The 21,282-nt window shown below is 43.1% G+C and overlaps 1 protein-coding gene across 2 annotated transcripts in view; it reads right to left on the bottom strand.

The window, feature by feature from the left end:
* Positions 1-630: 630 nt before the first annotated feature.
* LOC120061588 (sodium channel protein type 8 subunit alpha-like) overlaps positions 631-21,282 on the bottom strand; it is a 105,439-nt gene continuing 84,787 nt past the window's right edge. The window contains exons 22-28 of one of the 2 annotated variants that reach the window (XM_039011499.1): positions 20,737-20,859; positions 6,575-6,859; positions 4,827-4,880; positions 4,525-4,662; positions 2,656-2,760; positions 2,169-2,439; positions 631-1,793 (exon numbers count right to left, since the gene is read on the bottom strand). In XM_039011499.1, coding sequence (XP_038867427.1) covers positions 631-1,793; positions 2,169-2,439; positions 2,656-2,760; positions 4,525-4,662; positions 4,827-4,880; positions 6,575-6,859; positions 20,737-20,859 — 2,139 coding nt within the window. The remainder of the gene's footprint in view (positions 1,794-2,168; positions 2,440-2,655; positions 2,761-4,524; positions 4,663-4,826; positions 4,881-6,574; positions 6,860-20,736; positions 20,860-21,282) is intronic. The other variant, XM_039011507.1, reaches the window with a different exon arrangement.

Raw genomic sequence — 21,282 nt, 5'->3', positions numbered from 1 at the left:
AACTTACATTAGGCTACTCTGGGTCTTTGTTTTTCTCTTCTCAGCCGTTCTTCTGTTTGTTCATACAGAGTGATAATGTCCATAAATGTCCTCCATGAATGTCTAAATTAAATGATACAGAGGCCCTTCTGGCTGCTTTTGGAAGATGATTCTTCAAGTCAAGCAGTATTTCCATGTTTTTCCTGCATAGCACTGTATTTCCATGGGAATCCATTGCTGGCGGGAATCCCACACATTAAATCCCTTATCAGCGTTTCTCATTCATTCCTCTTAGTGAAGAGTTCTGTTCCTTATGTGTAGTCCACCATCTGCCCTTTTGCAAACAAAGACATTTCTTCCATATTTTGTCTGTTTTTCATTCCCTTTTGTTAAGATCAGTAGTCTAGATGCAACAATGTCAGACAGTATACTTTTTAGTTTAAATCAAGTTCAAGTGTCTTCAAGCTGTAAGAGACAGCTGCTTCCCTCTGCATCAATAGTATGAAGTCTGTAAACAAAATTATTAATATTATTATTTTTCTTACTTGCAAATGAAATAATCTGTACATTTGTGGATTAGATGGTTTCCTCACACTTTGCTTGAAGTTATATTATTATAATAATTATTACTGTTATTATTATTACGATATTCTAACACTTAGATTCCCTGACGGCTTTTTGGTTTCTGGCCTCCTTCTTCCCTCCCTTTCCTTCGTTCTCATCCTGTTTTTCCTTGTCAGGTTTGGTTACACTGTCATAGGAGGGGAGAGAGGCAGTGGAGGGCGTACCCTCCTTCTTTTCCTTTTCTGGATTCGTCCCCCCATTCTTCACATTATTGTTACTGGCAGGTCTGCGCTTGCGTTTGAAGCCGCGTCTAGCCAGGTAGTTTCGGTAGGCCTGCTGTATGATTTTGGCCGACACGTCCTCCTGCTTGCGCCTCAGAGTAGTAGTAATAGGCTCATAAGACACTTTGGACGGGTTCGCCGCAATAAAGCGTTGTTCCATTTGATCCCTTAGCATGTCCAGCTCTCCGGTATCGCCTAGTACCCGTTTGGTGAATGCAAACAGAATGTCGAGGCAGTGGATCCGGTCCCCGCTCACCATGGGCAAGTCCATGGAGATCAGCTCTATGGTGTTGGGCTTTGGAACACGGAGCGGGTGCTCGAGGTAGTCTGCAAAGTCACCAAGCTTGCCATAGGTGATGAACTGCGAGGCGTCTGGGTCGAACTTCTCCCATATTTCGTAGAAGGTCGTGAAGTCGTCTTCGCTGAGCGGGTCGGCACTCTCTTCAGTTGCAACGCCGAAGTTCTCAAGGATGATGGCAATGTACATGTTGACCACGATTAGGAAGGAGACAATAATATACATGACAAAAAAGAAAATCCCAACCGAGGGGTTGCCGCAGTCGCCCGTATTTGGTGCACCTGGGTTCTCCAGTTGTGGGTCACAGTCTGGGGGGTAGTTGAGGATGGGTAACAACAAACCGTCCCAGCCGGCAGATGTGGTGATCATAAACAGGCAGATCATGCTGTTGCCAAATGTCTCAAAGTTGTACATGTCGTCGATTCCTGCCCCATGCTTGACATAGCCAAAGTTAGACATGCCAAAGATAGAGAAGATGAACATAACCAGGAAGAGTAACAACCCGATGTTGAACAAGGCAGGAAGTGACATCATCAGAGCAAACAGTAAAGTCCGAATGCCCTTGGCCCCTTTGATCAGACGCAGGATTCTGCCGATTCGGGCCAGTCGGATCACCCTGAAGAGGGTTGGAGAGACAAAGTACTTCTCAATGATATCTGCGAGGAACATGCCTGGATAGAGAAGCACACAGAGAAAGAAGAGGATATGGAGAAATGTATGATTGTTGATATGTTCTGCAATCTTTTTAGTATGTTTCCTTAAAACCATAACATTCTGTCATACATATATTTTTCTAATAATAATAATACAAACTGTCCTGTGACTGGTAGGCCACTAGGGGGAGATGTTAACACAATCTCACTTTCCCAGGCCTCAAATTTCATAATAATGTGATACTTCTAGACACATGATTTTTGATAGAAAATAAAGCAACCCATTTCTAGTACTTTGAATTAAAACAGCAATTCAGGTTCTAGCACATAAATACCAGGCATATAAGAATAGGCAACTGCATGTAGGAGGAAAGGGATGAAATCACTACTGACCAACAATTGAGAGAATGACCACAACCACGTCAAAGATGTTCCACCCAATGGTGAAGTAGTAGTGGCGAAGGGCAAAGAGCTTTAACACAAACTCAGTAGTAAAAATAACAATGAAGACAAAGTTGACCCAGTAGAGGATATTGTCAGTTTCTTCTGACTGATCGTCCGTCTCCACCATCATGGTCACCATGTTGAGGCAGATCAACATCATAATAGATATATCAAACACCTGCTGCGTCACGAAGTCAAATACCAGGCCCTGAAAGTTATTCTGAGAGAAAATAGAGAAAAGAATGGAGGATGGATAAAGAAACGTTAGTAGGTTTAACAAATTAAAGCGAGGCACATTTGGTAAGGGGACATTCTGGAAGGTCTGTTTGTTAGTAAAGTTTCGTTTTCAACATGTCTTTTGAATGTTACCATAATGAGAAAACGCCTAATTTACGCCTCCCCCAAAGTAGTCCTTGGGTAAAAGGAAGAGACTCACCAATGGTCTTGGTATAGGTTTTTGTGGTTTTTTTGAGCCAAGTTTTTTCATGGCAGTGTGGTATTTCTTCTGCTCCTCTGTCATGAATATATCCTGACCTCCAAAGTAAAGGGACACAAGAAAACATCTGGTTACAACCTTGTTGAGCCAAATAATGTGGGAACTTGTTCTTAACCTACACTGAACAAAAATATAAATGCAACATGTAAAGTGTTGGTCCCATGTTTCATGAGCTGAAATATAATATCCCAGAAATGTTCCATGCGCACAAAAAGCTTATTTCTCTCAAATGTTGCATACAAATTTGTTTACATCCCCGTTAGTGAGCATTTCTCCTTTGCCAAGATAATCCATTCACATGACAGGTGTGGCATATCAAGAAGCTGATTAAACAGCATGATCATTACGCTGATGCATTTGTGCTGAGGACAATAAAAGGCCACTCTAAAATGTGCAGATTTGTCACACAACGCCACAGATGTTTCAAGTTTTGAGGGAGTGCACAATTGGCATGGTGACTGCAGGAATGTCCACCAGAGCTGTTTCCAGATAATTGAATGTTAATTTCTCTACCATAAGCCGCTTCCAATTTCATTTTAGAGAATTTAGCAGTACGTCCAACCGGCCTCACAACCCAGGCCACGTGTATGGTGTCATGTGTGATAGCATTTTGCTGATATCAACATTGTGAACAGAGTGCCCAATGACAGAGGTGGGGATATGGTATGGGCAGGCATAAGCTATGGACAACGAACCCAATTGCATTTTATCGATGGCAGTTTGAATGCACAGAGATAGCGTGACGAAATCCTGCGCCCATTGGGAGGCCCATTTTTTTTAAAGGTATCTGTGGCCAACAGATGCATATCTGTGAAATGCATAGATTTGGGCCTAATGAGTTTATTTCAAATGACTGATTTCCTCTCTTTGAAATTGTTGCATGTTGCATTTATATTTTTGTTCAGTATAGTTTTATCTTATTAACAGGTCCAAGGAATTTTCTTGCTCACACATAATATGCACATACATTTATGCACACCCACTCACATAGTATGCAATCAAATCAAATCACATTTTATTGGTCACATACACATGGTTAGCAGATGTTAATGCGAGTGTAGCGAAATGCTTGTGAAAAAGCACTGCTGCTACTTTGTTTATCTTATATCCTATTGCCTAGTCCCCTTACATAATCTATCGCCATCACTCCAGCATTCCTGCACATTATAAATATGGTATTGGAACTGACTTTTGAAAAATATTTCCTGTATATAGTATGCTTACTTACGTATTTCATATTTCTTTATACCATTTTTTCTCCCCAATTTCATGGTATTCAATTGGTAGTTACAGTCTTGTCTCATCGCTGCAACTCCCATACGGACTAGGGAGAGGCAACAGCTGTGCGTCCTCCGACACACAACCCAACCAAGTCACACTGCCTGCTTAACCCAGAAGCCAGACACACCGATGTGTCGGAAGAAACACTGTACACCTGGCGACCATGTCGGCCCGCCACAGGAGTCGCTAGAGCGCGATGGAACAAGGGCATCCCTGCCGGCCAAACCATCCCCTAACCCGGACTACGCTGGGCCAATTGTGCGCCGTCCCATGGGTCTCCCGGTCCCGGCCGGCTGCGACAGAGCCTGGATCGAACCAGGATCTCTAGTGGCACAGCCTTAGACCACTGCGCCACTCGGGAGGCCTTCATATTTCTTGTTCTTATTTCATGTGTTTTTTCTAGTAATACATTGTTATTGATTATTTCATTGTTGGGTTTTGAGTTTTGAGTTTGCAAGAAAGGCATTTCACTGTACTTGTGCATGTGACATTAAAACTTGAAACTTGAATAAGAAAAATAGGTCTTATCTTTTTCTTTTGCTGGTTAAAGTTGTCAATGATGACACCAATGAAGAGATTGAGGGTAAAGAAAGAGCCAAAGATGATGAAGGCAACAAAGTAGATATACATGTAGATGTTGTCTTCATAGATCGGCTGATCCTCCACCTACAGAGAACAGGAAAAACACATTCAAGCTCCAAACTCTCCCTCATTACATTCCCCTTTCCAAACAAGTTAGTATTGGTAGGTTCTTCTGGAACATGTTACATCTGTTCACACAATACCAACCACCAAACAAAAGGGAGACAAACCTCAAGTGTCAGGCTTACCTTCCGAGAATCAATGGCGGCATACATTATGTCCATCCAGCCTTTAAACGTGGCCTGTGAGAAAGGGGATATATAGAGTTGTGAGAAAAAGGGGGAAAGAAAAGTGAGGAATAAGAATTAAGGTTAAGTTTAGGGGAAATTAGGGGGGAAATTAGGATGAGGTGTTGAAAAGGAAGGAGGAAAATTACAAGATGATGGACATAGAGGTACAGTAGGAAGCCAATGACTGAAAAAATATGATTATTGACTTCTGCAGTCTAAGTACCGTTCAACTTTGACCTTCTCCAAAGTGGGAGGAGCCAAAGGAGTGAAAAGTCAGAACATCAATAGTGTCATGACGCTAGCCCTCTAGCAGAGATGTGACCCCCCCTCTCCAGCGTTATGACTTTAACACCCAGTCATAAATACCGTGCAGAGACACTTCTCTCCTTGACCATGCAGTATGGAGAGAGAGTTTCACAGTAAGACAAAGGGACTCTACCGCCCAATTCTACTACATCCCAGAATTTGAGAATTGAACAATTCCTATTTTGGAGAATGTGTAAACGGTCGGTGGAGAAGCCAGCTACGACCCGGTCCGTTTTGTTTCATGTTTGTGACCTCATGAAAGACAATACAGCCACATTACCCTAACTCTGTTTATATAGGTTCCTCAGTTATGAGGCTTGCATCTGAATGTTGGATAAAATGTTTAACAAAGTATAAGAAAACTTTTGAAAAGATAACAATGTGATTAAGTCTTCTAAAATGAAAATGGTGTGTTTTAACGGTAACTCGTATCCAGCCAGTGGCTACGCCCAAGTGAATAGACATTGGTTGGAAATGATGAACCAACCCCTTTTCTACATTTCTATAAAAGCCCTGTGACCCAAAGTCACCTCAGTTCCAAATACTAAAAAGGGCTAAGTCTAATTTCAACTCTACAGGCCAGAAAACGTGAGAGCTTGCTCCACACGTGAAATGATATGAGCTCTGAAATATTGATCACTCAAGAAGACGTGAGTCCTAGATTACAGCCTAACAGACTGCAGCTGGAAAGGTAGCAAATCTAGTAAGAACATTGACCGACGCAGATGAACATCTCACTCCACGACAACCCGGCAGAATCTACAAAGGACAATGGCGGCCTCGACTGGGCAAACCAGAGCCTCACATCACTAGCTCAAACGTAAATACTGATTACTTTCCTTTATCCAAACGAGCAATTGTTAAAGTGCATATGTATTCATATTTATGCGAGAATAGCTTCCCATGTCAGATAGAGACCCATGTTCCTTTGTCTTCCTCTCCCCCTTTTCCTCTCTGAATCTATCATGTTATAACCAAACTGTTTTTGTTTAGTCCACTAGGGATGGTATTTACTGTATAATGTTATTATGTATTGTATATTCTGTAATTGTTTAATTAGATAGTAAATAAATAATTGAAACAATTTGTGTATGGATGATTCATAGTAAAGGCTGGGTCGGTAAAGATAACCAAGACTTTTATGACGTTCAGATGAGACTGATAGAAGGTAAAGAATAATTAATGACTGATTGACTGCTATTGATATAAAAGATTCGGGAGATAGCCACTCTATATAAACTAACTCTTCCGTGGTGCCCCAGGTTATTAACGAGTTAACTGTTGCATGGTTTAATTCAATCACGTAATCAATCAAATGTTAGGTAATCGATTTCATAAAATAGCTTGTCATCACATTAAAGAAGTCAGATACACGACAATAGGAAAGACCTTGTACTTACCACTTGTAGAAGTGCCAGGTATCCTGCAGCCACATTGTCAAAGTTAATCTTGACATTCTTCCATCTGACCTCACTGTAATTTGCGTTGATTAGTGCAAAGCACTCTGTCTTGTTGTTGACAACGTCCGGTTTAAAGTACTCCTCTGAGGTCTCGTTGAAGCAGTAGTAATACTTCCCTGCAAACAGGTTGACCCCCATGATACTGAAGATGAGCCAGAAGATGAGGCACACCAGCAGCACATTCATAATGGAGGGGATGGCTCCCACCAAGGCATTCACCACCACCTACACACGGGACCAGGGAAACATGAGCAGCATGAGATACAACTCACACATATACAGACATACAAACATAAACCCACTCCCTCTCAGAGATAATGGTCATATACCTTATTTGAGTTGCACATCAGTTTGGTTTATCTTGACTATCGCCGTATATCTTTTTATCTTGACTATTTCCTTATGTGTTGCTATTACTCTACAATATCATATGCATCTGATGTCACCAATGATGTTTACTTGGGCAAAGCACAGTGAATAATGGGATTGAGGCCCCATTTTTGCATAAATCAGGTGTACCTATTTGAAGCCTTTAATGTGTATGCAGATAATATAGACTCTTTGAAGTAAAGATGCCTGGAAGGACATTTTGGGGTTTTAAAAACTACCACGCCGAGACATGGCTTATTTCCAGGTCAAAAAGGTTCCTCGAGGAACCCCTCAGAAAAGGGTCTTTGAGAAATCCCTGTGTAAAGGTTCAAACTGGAACCTTTTTTTGATCAGAAGGGTTCAATTTTGAACCTTTTAAAAAAAATATTGAAGAGGTGGCAGACTATTATATGATTGGAGACGTGGCTTATTGGAGGCATGGCTTTCAGGTAGTTATTTGTGGTCACCCATTAGAGTAAATGTTATACTTGTTGATCGTGTTAAGTTTGTACTTCATCTTTCATTGAAAATCTATGTATATTACATATTCTAATATAATATTAATAATATTCATTTGATGCCTTTTGACTATGCTCAAGAGGTTGGAGGGTGCCTTTTGATTTAAAATTGTTTTTTTTGGTTCAGATTTACCTTTGTTTTCTTCTTGTTTTTTGCAACCAGGTGGAGTGGCTGTCAGGCTCCTTTCTCCTTGCTTCCTGGTTTTCTCAGTTTTTGTTTCTAGATTGCTTCTACTTATTGGGTAGTCTAGTATAGCAATTGTTTGTTAGCTCTGAGCTTGTTTAGTCTGTTAGCTAGCTGGTTAACCTTCAGTTTGGGCCTGCTAGCAGCTGGCAGTTAGCCTACACATTTTCTTTCCTTTCTCTTCCTTTTGTCCCCTTTAGCCCTTGTTTAAGTAGATAATTGGTGGCAGCTATGGTTGTTTGTTAGCCTGCTAGCTTGCTTAGCTGTGGGTGGTGTTGGTTTCAAATCAACGTTTATTGGTCGCATACACAGATATGCAGATGTTAACGCAGGTGCAGCGAAATGCTTGTGTTTTATAAAGTATATAAATAGAAAGTGGGTGAAACCTTATGTAAACATAATTAAAGTGATGTCATTGTACATAGTGTTCAATGACTCTATGTACATCGGGCAGCAGTCTCTAAGGTGCAGGGTAGAGTACCGGGTGGTAGCCGGCTAGAACAGTGACTAAGGTTCAGAGCAGGCTACTGGGCGGAGGCCGGCTAGTGGTAACTGTTTAACTGTCTGATAGCTTAGAGATAGAAGCTGTTTATCAATCTCTCAGTCCCAGCTTTGATGGACCTGTACTGTCTTCGCCTTCTAGATAGTAGCGGGGTGGACAGGCTGTGGCTCGGGTGTCCGAGGTCCAACTTGATCTTCTTGCCCTTTCTGTGAAACTGGGTGCTGTATATGTCCTGTGGGGCAGGTAAGGTGCCCCCGGTCATGCATTGGGCTGACCACACCACCCTCTGGAGAGCCATACGATTGTGGAAGGTGCAATTGCCGTACCAGGCTGTGATACAGCCTGACAGGATACTCTCAATGGTGCGTCTGTAGAAGTTTGTGAGGGTCTTTGGGGCCAAGTCAAACTTCTGCAGCCTCCTGAGGTTGAAGAGGTGCTGTTGCGCCTTCACGACGCTGTCTGTGTGAAGGGACCATTTCAGAGGAACTTGAAGCTTTTGATCCTCTCCACTGCGGCCCTGTGGATGGGGGCGTGCTCTCTCTGCTGTCTCCTGTAGTCCATGATCAGCTCCTTTGTTTTGTTGATGTTGAGGGAGAGGTTATTTTCCTGGCACGCCTCTGCCCGGGCTCTCACCTCCCCCCTGTAGGCTGTCTCATAGTTGTTGGTAATCAGGCCTACCACTGTTGTGTCATCAGCAAACTTGATGATTGTGTTGGAGATGTGCGGGGCCATGCAGTCATGAGTGAACAGGGAGTACAGGAGGGGGCTGAGCATAGACCCCTGTGGGGCCCCTGTGTTGAGGATCAGTGCGGAAGAGGTGTTGTTGCCTACCTTCACCACTTGGGGTCTAGGACCCAGTTGCACAGGGAAAGGTTCAGGCCCAGGGCCATGAGCTTAGTGATAAGCTTAAAGGGCACTATGGTGTTGAAGGCTGAGCTGTAGTCAATGAACAGCATTCTTAAATATGTATCTCTCTTGTCCAGGCGGGATAGGATGATTGTGTTTCCGTGGATATGTTGGGCCGATATGTGAATTGTAGTGGGTCTAGGGTGTCAGGTAAGGTGAAGATTATATGGTCCTTAACTAGCCTCTCAAAGCACTTCATGATGACAGAAGTTTAGTTTAGCTAAGTTACCGTCACTTTCTTGGGTACAGGAACAATGGTGGACATCTTGAAGCAAGTGGGAACAACAGACTGAGATATGGAGAGATTTAATGTCAGTAAACACTCCAGCCAGCTGGTCTGAACATTCTCTGAGGACATGGATTGGGATATCGTCTGAGCCGGCAGCCCTGCGAGGGTTAACACGCTTAAATGACTAACTCACGTCGGCCACGGAGAATGAGAGCACACAGTCCTTGTGAGCGTTGGGGACCGTGTTGGCGGCTCTGTTTTCCTCAAAGCGGGTGAAGAAGGTGTTTAGCTCGTCCTGAAGCGAGGCGTCTGTGTCCACGACGTGGCTGGTTTTCCCTTTATAATCGATGATTGTCTGGAGTCCCTGCCACTTCTTATGTCAGAGCCGTTTAATTGGGCATCCACTTTGTACCTGTACTGTTGTTTTGCCTCTTTGATTGCCTTACGGAGGCCGTAGCTGGTGTGTTTGTACACGTCCATGTTCAGCATTTGATGTTGAGATATTCCAGATCGGGAGAACAAAAGGACTTGAGTTCCTGTACGTTACCACAATCACGCCAGGAGTTGTTAATCATGAAACAATTCCCCACCGCCTTTCTTTTTTCCCCCAGAGTTCTTTCTTCCTATCGGCACGATGGACGGAGAAGCCCACTGGCTGAATGGACGGGGACAATATATCCAGAGAAAACCATGATTCTGTAAAACAGAGTATGTTACAGTCCCTGATATTTCTCCGGAGGGGATCCTCGCCCTGAACTCGTCTACTTTATTGTCCACAGACTAAACGTTAGCAAGTAATACACTCAGAAGTGGTGGATTGTATGCACGCTGCCTGATTCTGAATAGGGACCCAATCCTTCTGCATCTGCTCTGGTGGTACAACTCATTCCAACCCATCTCATTTGGGTTGAGGTTGGGTGATTGTGGAGGCCAGATCAACTGATGCAGCACTCCATCACTGTCCTTCTTGGTCAAATAGCCCTTACACAGCCTGGAGGTATGTTGGGTCATTGTCCTGTTGAAAAACAAATGATTGTCCCACTATGCGCAAACCAGATGGGATGGCGTATCGCTGCAGAATGCTGTGGTAGCCATGCTGGTTAAGTGTGCATTGAATTCTAAATGAATCACAGACTGTGTCACCAGCAATTACCCCCACACCATCACACCACCTCCTCCATGCTTCACGGTGGGAACTACACATACAGAGATCATCCGTTTCCCCACTCTGCGTCTCACAAAGACACGGCGGTTGGAACCAAAAATCTCAAATTTGGACTCATCAGACCAAAGGACAGATTTACACCGGTCTAATGTCCATTGCTCTTGTTTCTTGGTCCAAGCAAGTCTCTTCTTCTTATTGGTGTCCTTTAGTAGTGGTTTCTTTGCAGAAATTCAACCACGAAGGCTTGATTCACGCAGTCTTCTCTGAACAGTTGATGTTGAGATGTGTCTGTTACTTGAACATTGATGCATTTATTTGGGCTGCAATTTCTTAGGCTGGTAACTCTAATGAACTTATCCTCTGCAGCAGAGGTAACTCTGGGTATTCCTTTCCTGTGGCAGTCCTCATGAGAGCCAGTTTCATCATGGCGCTTGATGGTTTTTTCAACTGCACTTGAAGAAGCATTCAAAGTTCTTGACATTTTCCTGAGTAACTTACCTTCATGTCTTAAAGAAAAGATGGACTGTCGTTTCTCTTTGTTTATTTGAGCTGTTCTTGCCATAATATGGACTTGGTCTTTTACTAAATAGGGCTATCTTCTGTATACCACCGCTACCTTGTCACAACACAACTGATTGGCACAAATGCATTAAGAAGGAAAGAATTTAACCAAGGTAGATAAACAACATGTCATAGCAAGTAAAATATTTTTGTAACCGAGAATGTTGTTGCTGTTCGGGCTGGCTACTTGCAAATGTATTTCTGTATTTTAAAATACAAGTATTCTAATTAAATAATTTTCTAAATACAAGTATTTTGTAGTTTATTTTGACACATGGATCTTAATGGTATTTTGTAATTGTATTTTGTAATTAGGGAATTAGGGAATTTTTACTCTTCCCTAATCAGGGCCAACCAAATTTATGTAGTAAGTATGGCGAGCAGGTGCACCTAGATGAGATTTGCCAGCAGGTGGTGTGCAGAGGACTGGGCCACTCCTTTTTGGAGTACCAGTATCACAGAACGTGCGATCTCTGTGGAGGTGACTCATCTCTATAGAAATGGCCCCCAAGCAGCCCCCGTATTGCGAGTACTGAGCAGGGGTTGGTCATTGTTGAGGAAGTGGTGAAGGTGCAGGTAAGGAAATGGAGGCAGGGAGTGCAGCAGTTAGTGTGCTGATTAAAGGGGAAGAGATGGAAGTTTCAAATTCCTGCCAAAGGAAACCGTTGGCCCTTCCAGTTTGACTTTCCCGCCACTGGAGCCAATTGGCTCTCCGGCTGGGGGCACACCCTGAGGAGGGGAAGAGGAGGTAGGAGACCCCCCCCCCTCCCCCGTTGCAGTCCTGCCAGACAGCCCAGAAATGTGCAGTGGTAGCAGTAATGGCAGTGAAAGTTCAGCTTTTGACTGTGATTGTAAGACTGATAGTGATGCGATGTTGAACAAGTCCAGAGACAGGCAGCCAGAGCCAAACCCAACACTAACCCTTGAAAATGTATTGTTGTCATTTGTGTGATTTCTAAAAAAAAATCTGTCTGAATCCCAAATCACCCCCTTCCCCTCACCCCTCGGCCCTCCATTTACGCGTTCAAATGCTTCAAGCCATTTGTACAAGTGTCCCAAAGCTGAGGGAGTGAAAATGATCGAGGGTGTAAGGGCTAATTAGACCATCGGATATCCACATCGACTGAGCCAGCAAGGCTGCAGGCAACAGAGCGAAGTGCTTTTCTGACATGCACTGCAATATGTTTGGAGTTTGCACAATTTAATACAAAAGAATGGAGAGGCGTGCCTAATTATATGTCACATGCATTTGTTTGTCTGATTTCGAGACTTGACGCGTAACAGATGAAATATCTCCCAAATTAAATGTTTAACTGTTACTCAAGTTTAGGCTATATCTTGTAAAACAACAGAGGGAATTTGTTCATTTGAATTTCATGCTTGTTTTATTTTTTTTAAATGGAACATGAATTGCATCATTCAAGTCAGGAGTGTGTCCCGAAGTTGATGGGTTTATTGATCCCATCGCCACTCTCTTGTGTCAGCAACACATGACAACGGAGGGTACTCCGATCGAGTTAGTAGGGAGTGGTTTGGGATTCACAGTCTGTGTTTGATGCTGTGGCGGCAGGTAGCCTAGTGGTTAGAGCATTGGGCCAGTAACCAGAAGGTTGCTGGATCGAATCCCTGAGCTGACAAGGTAAAAATATATAGTTCTGCCCCTGAGCAAGGCAGTTAACCCACTGTTCCCCGGGAGCCGAAGACGTGGATGTTGATTAAGGCAGCCCCCTGCACCTCTCTGATTCAGAGGGGTTAAATGCGGAAGACACATTTCAGCTGAACAACTGACTAGGTATCCCATTTCAGGCAAAGAAGCAGATGGGGGTCAGACCCTCAGGCAGCACTGTACTTTGATAACCAGAGTATTGGCTGTTGAATGGGTGTTCTCACATGTGGATTGTCTATAGCTCATTTATCATCTACTGCGCAGGGTTGTAAGTTAATGGTTTCATTGCCCCAACATCTTGCGCAGTTTGGTCTGTTCTGCTTGGCCGAGCCAGTGCCAAGGTCCATCCTGATGTGTCCGGCGCGGCAATACAGGCTGCAGTGACCCGAGGTTGGGATGTCGCACATGCACACACGGTCCTGGTGACTTGAACGGGCTGGTTGTGCCGAGGCGCCTGGGGAGAGGCTCCTCTACGTGCCAACAGGTTGCGGAACAACAGGATGATATTTTTTTTTTTAAGGACCCATCCCAACCCTCACAACTGATCTTTATTAACTCTAATTGCTTTCAAACTGTTAATTATGTATATTTAGTTCCTGAAAGTTTTTGACATTTGACAGTTTATTTATGATATATGATGTAATGTGAAAAATGTAAACAAGTCCCAACATTTTTTTCTTAACATTGGTGATTACATAAAGTAATAAAGTGGTAACTACTTCAACTTCAGGATTTGCATAGGCTCTTAAGGGACCTCTCTAAGCCTAATTGATGTTACAAAACTGTCAGTGCTCCACCTTAACATGTGATGACAATAGAACAGATTAATTGGAATTACATACACTCGAACGGGTGGTCTAAAAATATCTATCTGAAAGCCATGCCCCTACTCAGCCATGCCTCTGGTTCTGGGTTCCTTCCTTCCTCTTCCAAGAACCCCTCAAATAACCAAAGGTGCAAATATGAACCATTGACTAGCAATGGTTTCTTTAGGAACTCCATGGTTCTTTGGGGATCTCCAGGGTTCCTCGAGTCCTCCAATTCTAAGAGAGTAGGCCTATCCACATATCTCAGTCATAGAACGTCTGGCCAATCTGTCACAACAGCAGTACAATGGAAAGCAGCTGACACTTCCACTTCTCCCCAAACCATGCCTTTATCTTCCCCCCGTCCCCCCGTCATACACAGATAAGCGGTGGCGGTGTCAGCAGTAGCACACAGTGTAATGCTCCGGCGATGTACCTGTGATGTTTTAATGCAGGACATCCAGAAGCTCTTAGAGGGCTGAGCTGAGCCTGACATGCACAGTCATACAGGCTCATTTACAGAGCCATGTTCCCACCTTGACAAGACAGTCAGAGTGGACTTTGCTGAAGGTTTCCCTCAGAATGTGTAGTGATTATGGCAAATGACCTCAATAACTACACCTATTTAGTTACCTTGATGAGTAGACTAGGGAGTAAACCTCACTAAATGTACATCATAATAATGTGATGGACCTGGTTCCCTCTTCATAACAAGGCCTTGAAGATGTTATAAGTGTACCTTATCAATAAGTGAGTGTAAAAAAATAAATAAACTACTACTATTGTCAGTGTAGTTAGGCTCTTAAGGGACCTTGTTCTGTTTTTCTATTATTGTCGACTGCTGTTGCCAAGAAGGGAAACATGGTTCTCTGGTGTATGTGTATGACATGCATGTTACATGGAGTAAATGTTTCAGACATTATCAGTCAAATAATAGCAGAATGATCCTGTATTATGGAGGTTTAGGGCTCTATTCAGTCTGTATCGCTGAAGATTTACAGATTGCAGGATAGAAATGAAAAGGTAATTTCCGATTGATACGACATATGCAGCGTTTACCGCAAGTGGAACGGCAGGGACTGTGAGGGGACGCACACACACGCACACACAGACACACTAACGCACAAATACATTTTTAGTCGTATTGTTTGTCATTTTTGTTGTTGTATTGTTTGCATATCATTGTATTTTTTATTTGTCTGACTGTCCTTGTCTATCAGTGTATCAGTGTTTTGTTACTTGTAATGGTTTGTCTTTTTTGTGCACCCCTGGAAGAGTAGCTGCTGCTTCTGCAAAAGCTAATGGAGATCAAAAATAAACAAATCAACAAATAATGCAGTTTCCGCTAATGCGCGAATATTGCCTTTAAATTTAAATCACGCTGTAAAGCAGAACTTCCGGGATACGCTTTGAATAGAGACTATAAAACGTAGAAGTTGACATCAAGGGACAGGAATAAGAGTTGCGTTTCTAGGGCTTTGCTTCACATTGTTATTTACAGATGGTTAATTCTGAGATATATACAAAAGTATGTGGACACCCCTTCAAATTACTGGATTTAGCTATTTCAGCAATACCCGTTACTGGCAGGTGTATAAAATCGAGCACACAGCCATGCAATCTCCATAGACAAACATTGGCAGTAGAATGGCCTTACTGAAGAGCTCAGTGAGTTTCAACGTGGCACTGTCATATGATGCCACCCTTCCAACAAGTCAGTTTGTCAAATTTAGGCCTTACTAGAGCTGCCCCGGACAACTTTAAGTGCTTTTATTGTGAAGTGGAGACGTCTAGGTGCAACAACGGCTCAGCAGCGAAATGGTATGCCACACAAGCTCACGGAACGGGACCGCCTAGTGCTGAAGCGCGTAGCACGTAAAATAGTCTCTCCTCCTCGGTTGCAACACTCCCTCCCGAGTTCCAAACTGCCTCTGGAAGTAACATCAGCACAAGAACTGTTTGTCGGGAGCTTCATGAAATGGGTTTCCATGGCCGAGCAGCCGCACACTAGCCTAAGACCACCATGTGCAATGCCAAGCTTCCGCTGGAGTGGTGTAAAGCTCGCCGCCATTGGACTCTTGAGTAGTGGAAAAGCGTTCTCTGGCGTGATGAATCACACTTCACCATGTGGCAGTCTGACGGACAAATCTGGGTTTGGCGGATGCCAGGAGAACGCTACCTGCCCTAATGCATAGTGCCAACTGTAAAGTTTGGTGGAGGAGGAATAATGGTCTGGGGCTGTTTTTCATGGTTCAGGTTCCTTAGTTGCAGTGAAGGGAAATCTTAACGCTACAGCATACAAGGACATTCTACACCTGCATTGCTTGCTGTTTGGGGTTTTAGGCTGGGTTACTGTACAGCACTTTGAGATATCAGCTGATGTAAGAAGGGCTATATAAATACATTTGATTTGATTTGATTTAGACGATTCTGTGCTCCAACCTTGTGGAAACAGTTTGGGGAAGGCCCTTTCCTGCATGACATTGCCTCTGTTTACAAAGCGAGTCCATACAGAAATGGTTTGTCGAGATCGGTGTGAAAGAACTTGACTGGCCTGCACAGAGCCCTGACCTCAACCCCATCAAACACCTTTGGGATGAATTGGAACGCCAACTGCGAGCCAGGACTAATCGCCCTAGATCAGTGCCTGACTTCACTAATGCTCTTGTGGCTGAATGGAAGCAAGTCCCCGCAACAATGTTCCAACATTTAGTGGAAAGCCTTCCCAGAAGAGTGGAGGCTGTTATAGCACCAAAGGGGGGACCAACTCCATATTAATACTCATGATTTTGAATGAGATGTTTGACGAGCAGGTGTGCACATACTTTTGGTCATGTAGTGTATTTCACCAAACTCTGGTGACATGACATAACTAGGGAGGTGGGGAGATCAGTAGACAGAGCTGGTTGGGGAGATTGTGTAGGAATTACAAGTTGGAGAGGAGACAAGACCAACATTTCAAAGAATAACAACCAGTAGTGGTAAAATCCATCACAGGAAATTGACTGATGATACTACGTGAAGTTCTAAACCAATAACAAACTGCGGCATATTAAGCTGTGAGAAATGTTACTATGAGTCTCACTTGGTGTAGGTGTCTCACGTGCCAAGGCTTCAACAAATAATCCCTGCCCAAATGCTCGGCTTACACATTCAGTTTTCTATAATTGTACTCAATAGAAACTGGTACAAGCAAACATGCCCACATAGGCACGATGTGGGCCCAATGCCGGCTAAAATATTGGTCCCATGTAGGCTGCCCAAATTGAGCCGATGAGCTCCACATTGGCCCCAAGGAAAGTGGCCCCAATTATTTATTTTTTATTTATTAGAATCAAACTTATTTACTTACATAAAAAATTGTATAATTTTCCAACCTTAAAGGTATTTAGCAAACATGTTACATTGTTGACAACCAAGTTGTTACTATCATACATATATCTTACTAGAAAATCTGATAAGTTCCTCATATTCCCCATGCACTTAGATAATGTTTTCTTAAATGTCTTATTATTTTAAAGACTTCTTAACTTGCCTTATTTTGAGCATCACACAACACACCCTTTAAACTGGAACAACACTCTCAGTTACGGTTGCACAAAAATAACTGTTTGCAAACCACGCCCACAAATATTCTAATATTCCTCCTCCTATATGTTATGAAGAAGCTGGTGTGGGCTAGCCCATGCTGGACTTAGTGTGGGCAGGCCCAAGTTGGGCTTGGTGTGGGCTGGCCCATGTTGGGCTACTGTGGGTCAGCCATCACCAACCCAACACAGGCTAGCCCTACTTCATAATAAAGAGGCGGGGGCTCATTCGAAGATTTGTGGCAATGGTGTGCACACGGGCTAGTGTGGGCTTGGTGTTGGAAAGCCCATGCTGGGCTGGTGTGGGTTTGTTGTGGGTAAGCCTATGTTAGGTTGGTGTAGGCTGTTCTGTGTTGTGTTGATGTGGACTTGGTGTGGGCTAGCCTGTGTTAGGTTGGTGTAGGATAGCCTGTGTTTGGCTGTGTGGGATTGGTGTGGGCTAGCCTGTGTTGGGCTGGTGATGGCTAGCCCATGTCAGCAAAGATGGTTTAGTATGAATAACCCCAGAAACTGCTTCTGCAATATAAATCCCTGATCATACTTGTAGACGATGTCATGGCGACGTTAGCTAGCTGAGCTCATGTGCTGAAACAAGTCATTGCGTCTAACAGTTGTGTCGCACCGAATTGGGCATGTGCAGGCCGTGAAATCAAAGACACCCGTTCGATATGAAGTTGTTTTTGATCAAAATTAAAACGTGTAATTTTGTCACTTTCACAAGGTTGGAGTAATTACATATTCAGCTACTTTAATACTTAATTTTTTTTTAAAGAAAATCACAACTAAGGTCACATTTTTCACTTTTCTCATTGACATCCCAAACCCCGGTCTGGTCTGTCAAAATATCGTCCTGTTGGGAGTCTGGGTTTGAAAACTCTGTGATGTCGGACTGGTGTGGGATTCATGTGGGCTAGCCTTTGTTGGCTTGGTGTGGGCTAGCCCGTGCTGAATACCCACATGGGGCCAATGGGGTTAGGTTTTCTGGGGTGATTCTTGTAAGTCGTGTGTTACATCGGAAGGTTAGAGTGAGACACGTGAAACAGTAGTTGACGGAACAGGGTACAGGGAGGATCTCTTGCTTGAAAGCTCTCGATAGTAGAAGTGAAGGCTCTAAATTAAGTACAATAGCTTGCCAATTTCAGTTAAAAAATGACGTACCATTCATATGGGATGAGTGATTTCATTCTCCAGTTTTCTTTCACAAGTTCTACATCTCTACTCTGTTTTGACATTGTGATGAGAAAGCTTTGCAACATATTGCCATTTTACCAAACAACATTTTATCATTACAATTAACCTGAAATTCCTTTCAATCCATATTTGAGATAATCATTGCTTTCTTAATATATCAGTTGCTGTGAGGGTGTTGGTGAAATGCAGAAAGGTGGAGTCAGGCGCAGGACACAGAGATGAGTATAGTCCGACAGTTTACTCAAAGAATGAGAGAATAATGTTCCAACACGGAACACAAAATCCAAAGCACAAATAACACGAACCCACATGACAAACAATAACACACAAAACAGAGAGGGAAGCCAGGGGGTTAAATAAGGAACATAATTAATGGAATAGAAATCAAGTGTGTAATAATGAAGACAAAACCAAACGAAAATGAAACATGGATCTGTGGCGACTAGAAAGCCGGTGACGTCGACCGCCGAACGCCGCCCGAACAAGGAGAGGGACCAACTTCGGCGGAAGTCGTGACAGTTGCACCTTCCTATTTTGCAACAAAGCCTCCTTCACTCATGCTGCCAAACTTACCCTTGTAAAACTGACTATCCTACCAATCTTTGACTTCGGCGATGTCATTTACAAATTAGCCTCCAACACTCTACTCAGCAAATTGGATGCAGTCTATCACAGTGCCATCCGTTTTGTCACCAAAGCCCCATATACTACCCACCACTGCAACCTGTATGCTCTCGTTGGCTGGTCCTCGCTACATATTTGTCGCCAAACCCACTGGCTCCAAGTCATCTATAAGTCTTTGCTAGCTATAGCTCCGCCTTATCTTTGGTCACCGTAGCAACACCCACCCGTAGCACGCACTCCAGCAGGTATATTTCACTGGTCATCCCCAAAGCCAACACCTCTTTGGCCGCCTTTCCTTCCAGTTCTCTGCAGCCAATGACTGGAACGAATTGCAAAAATCACTGAAGTTTAAGCGTCAGCTGTCAGAGCAGCTTACCCATCGCTGTAGCTGTACACAGCCCATATGTAAATAGCCCATCCATCCAACCAACTACCTACCTCATCCCCATATTTGTTTTAGTTTTTCTGCTCTTCTGCACACAAGTATTTCTACTTGCACATTCTCATCTGGACATATATCACTCCAGTGCAAATAGCTAAATTATAATTACTTCGCCACTATTGGCCTATTTATAGCCTTACCTCCTTACTAAGTTTGCACACACCGTATACAGATTTTCCTATCGTGTTATTGACTGTACGTTTGTCTATCCCATATGTAACTCTGTGTTGTTGTTTTTTGTCGCACTGCTATGCTTTATCTTGTTGAGGTCGCAGTTGTAAATGAGAACTTGTTCTCAACTTGCCTACCTGGTTAAATAAAGGTGACATTTTTTTCTTCTTTTCTTTTAAACAAGACTTTCTGAAATGATAACGTTTCATGCAAATGGCGGGTCACTAACCAGATTTCCATCCACAGTTTTTATGCGAGTAAAGTCATACCGTATAAAAGAAAATCACGACAGCTATGATAGAAACAGGAAGTTTTGGTACAATTTTATAAATGTCTAGAGATAATTTGTTTGTTTGACATGGTGGGATCTTTTTGTGTCGGTAAAATGTATTATGTGAGAAATGGCAGTGGAAAAGCCTTTAAGAGCAAATATTGATATAATCAAAATAAACTTGTATCCCTTTGAAACTAAGAAGTTTTTCTTACAATTTTATCATACCTTTTCTTTATATCTCAAAGGCATTGCCTCTTGCAGGTATCAAAGCCAAATGACCTAGCAATCATTTCAGTAAAGTTCTGCCTAAGGCTTAGTATGAAACGTAGCCATAATGCTGAGGCAGCTTTGGCATGCACTGCTCTCTTGATGGTTGCCAGTTATAAACTTTGCAAGGCATGCCACTTTGTCCATCTCTTCGCATCTCCCACCACTAAGCATGCACTGTTTTCTTAACCACAACTAGATGGATCCATAAATAATTACTGTGGGAATAAATATCACTGAATGACAACGAAAATATTGGAATAAAGTAGGATAATGCAATTGAAGGCATGAAGGCCTATCAAATTGTTGCTTACTGAAACTCCCAAAGTTATCCAATCCTTGTAATAAATTTGAAGCAATTACCTACCCACGTGTGGTCAACTAGATGGTAATTTCAGCACCGTTTTGATTGGGACAGCGCCATTGCACTGCTTTGAGACAAGCGTGGGGATTCATTTGAGATTTTCCTGAATCTCCATTTGGACATTGGTTTGGCTACAATTAGGCTGGGAAAGTGTTAGCTAAGTTGAGGTGAGTGCTGTCCATGATCATCTTGTCTAGTTCATTAAAGCATGCATTGGTGCTGTAACTGTTGAATGGACATGCAGAAGGACCAGCTGCCTGGTGTTTTAGATCTTACCCTCATCCCTTCAAAACGAGACAGGGCCCTAAGGGGCCTCAATGCCCTCAATGTCCGTAGTGATTTAACGGGCCCTAGATCGGAGTAGCCCATCGCATTAGCTATAAGAGTGATTATAGACACCTATACAGAGAGAGAGAGAGAGAGAGAGAGAGAGAGAGAGAGAGTAAGAGAGAAGGAAGAGAGAGTGTCCAAACAGTTAGAAAGGGTAACAGAGAGATAGACCCTACTGCACCAATTTTGATTGTTGTTTTGGTTTAGTTTATAATGCAGGTGAAGCTTGAAAATAAGCTCACAGTATACCTGGTTAGAAACGTTTGGTTGACAGAGAAAGAGGAGGAAAATAAGGGGAGAGAAAAAGAGGTAGCAGAATCAAACAAATGGGAAATTTGAGAGGAGAAATGCGTTCACAAAAATTCACTCAATATGACACAAGACACACAATAAACGTACAATATTCACACAATTCACAAAGTACCAGTTGAGTATAAGAATGGAGATGGGAGCCAGGAGGGTGAGGACGGTAGTGGGGACGAGTAGGAGAGA

This window comes from Salvelinus namaycush, chromosome 2, assembly GCF_016432855.1.
Source record: "Salvelinus namaycush isolate Seneca chromosome 2, SaNama_1.0, whole genome shotgun sequence".
In the NCBI taxonomy this organism is placed as follows: domain Eukaryota; kingdom Metazoa; phylum Chordata; class Actinopteri; order Salmoniformes; family Salmonidae; genus Salvelinus; species Salvelinus namaycush.
Note: the sequence above shows the minus strand (reverse complement) of the source record. Positions and strands in the feature narration are given on the sequence as shown.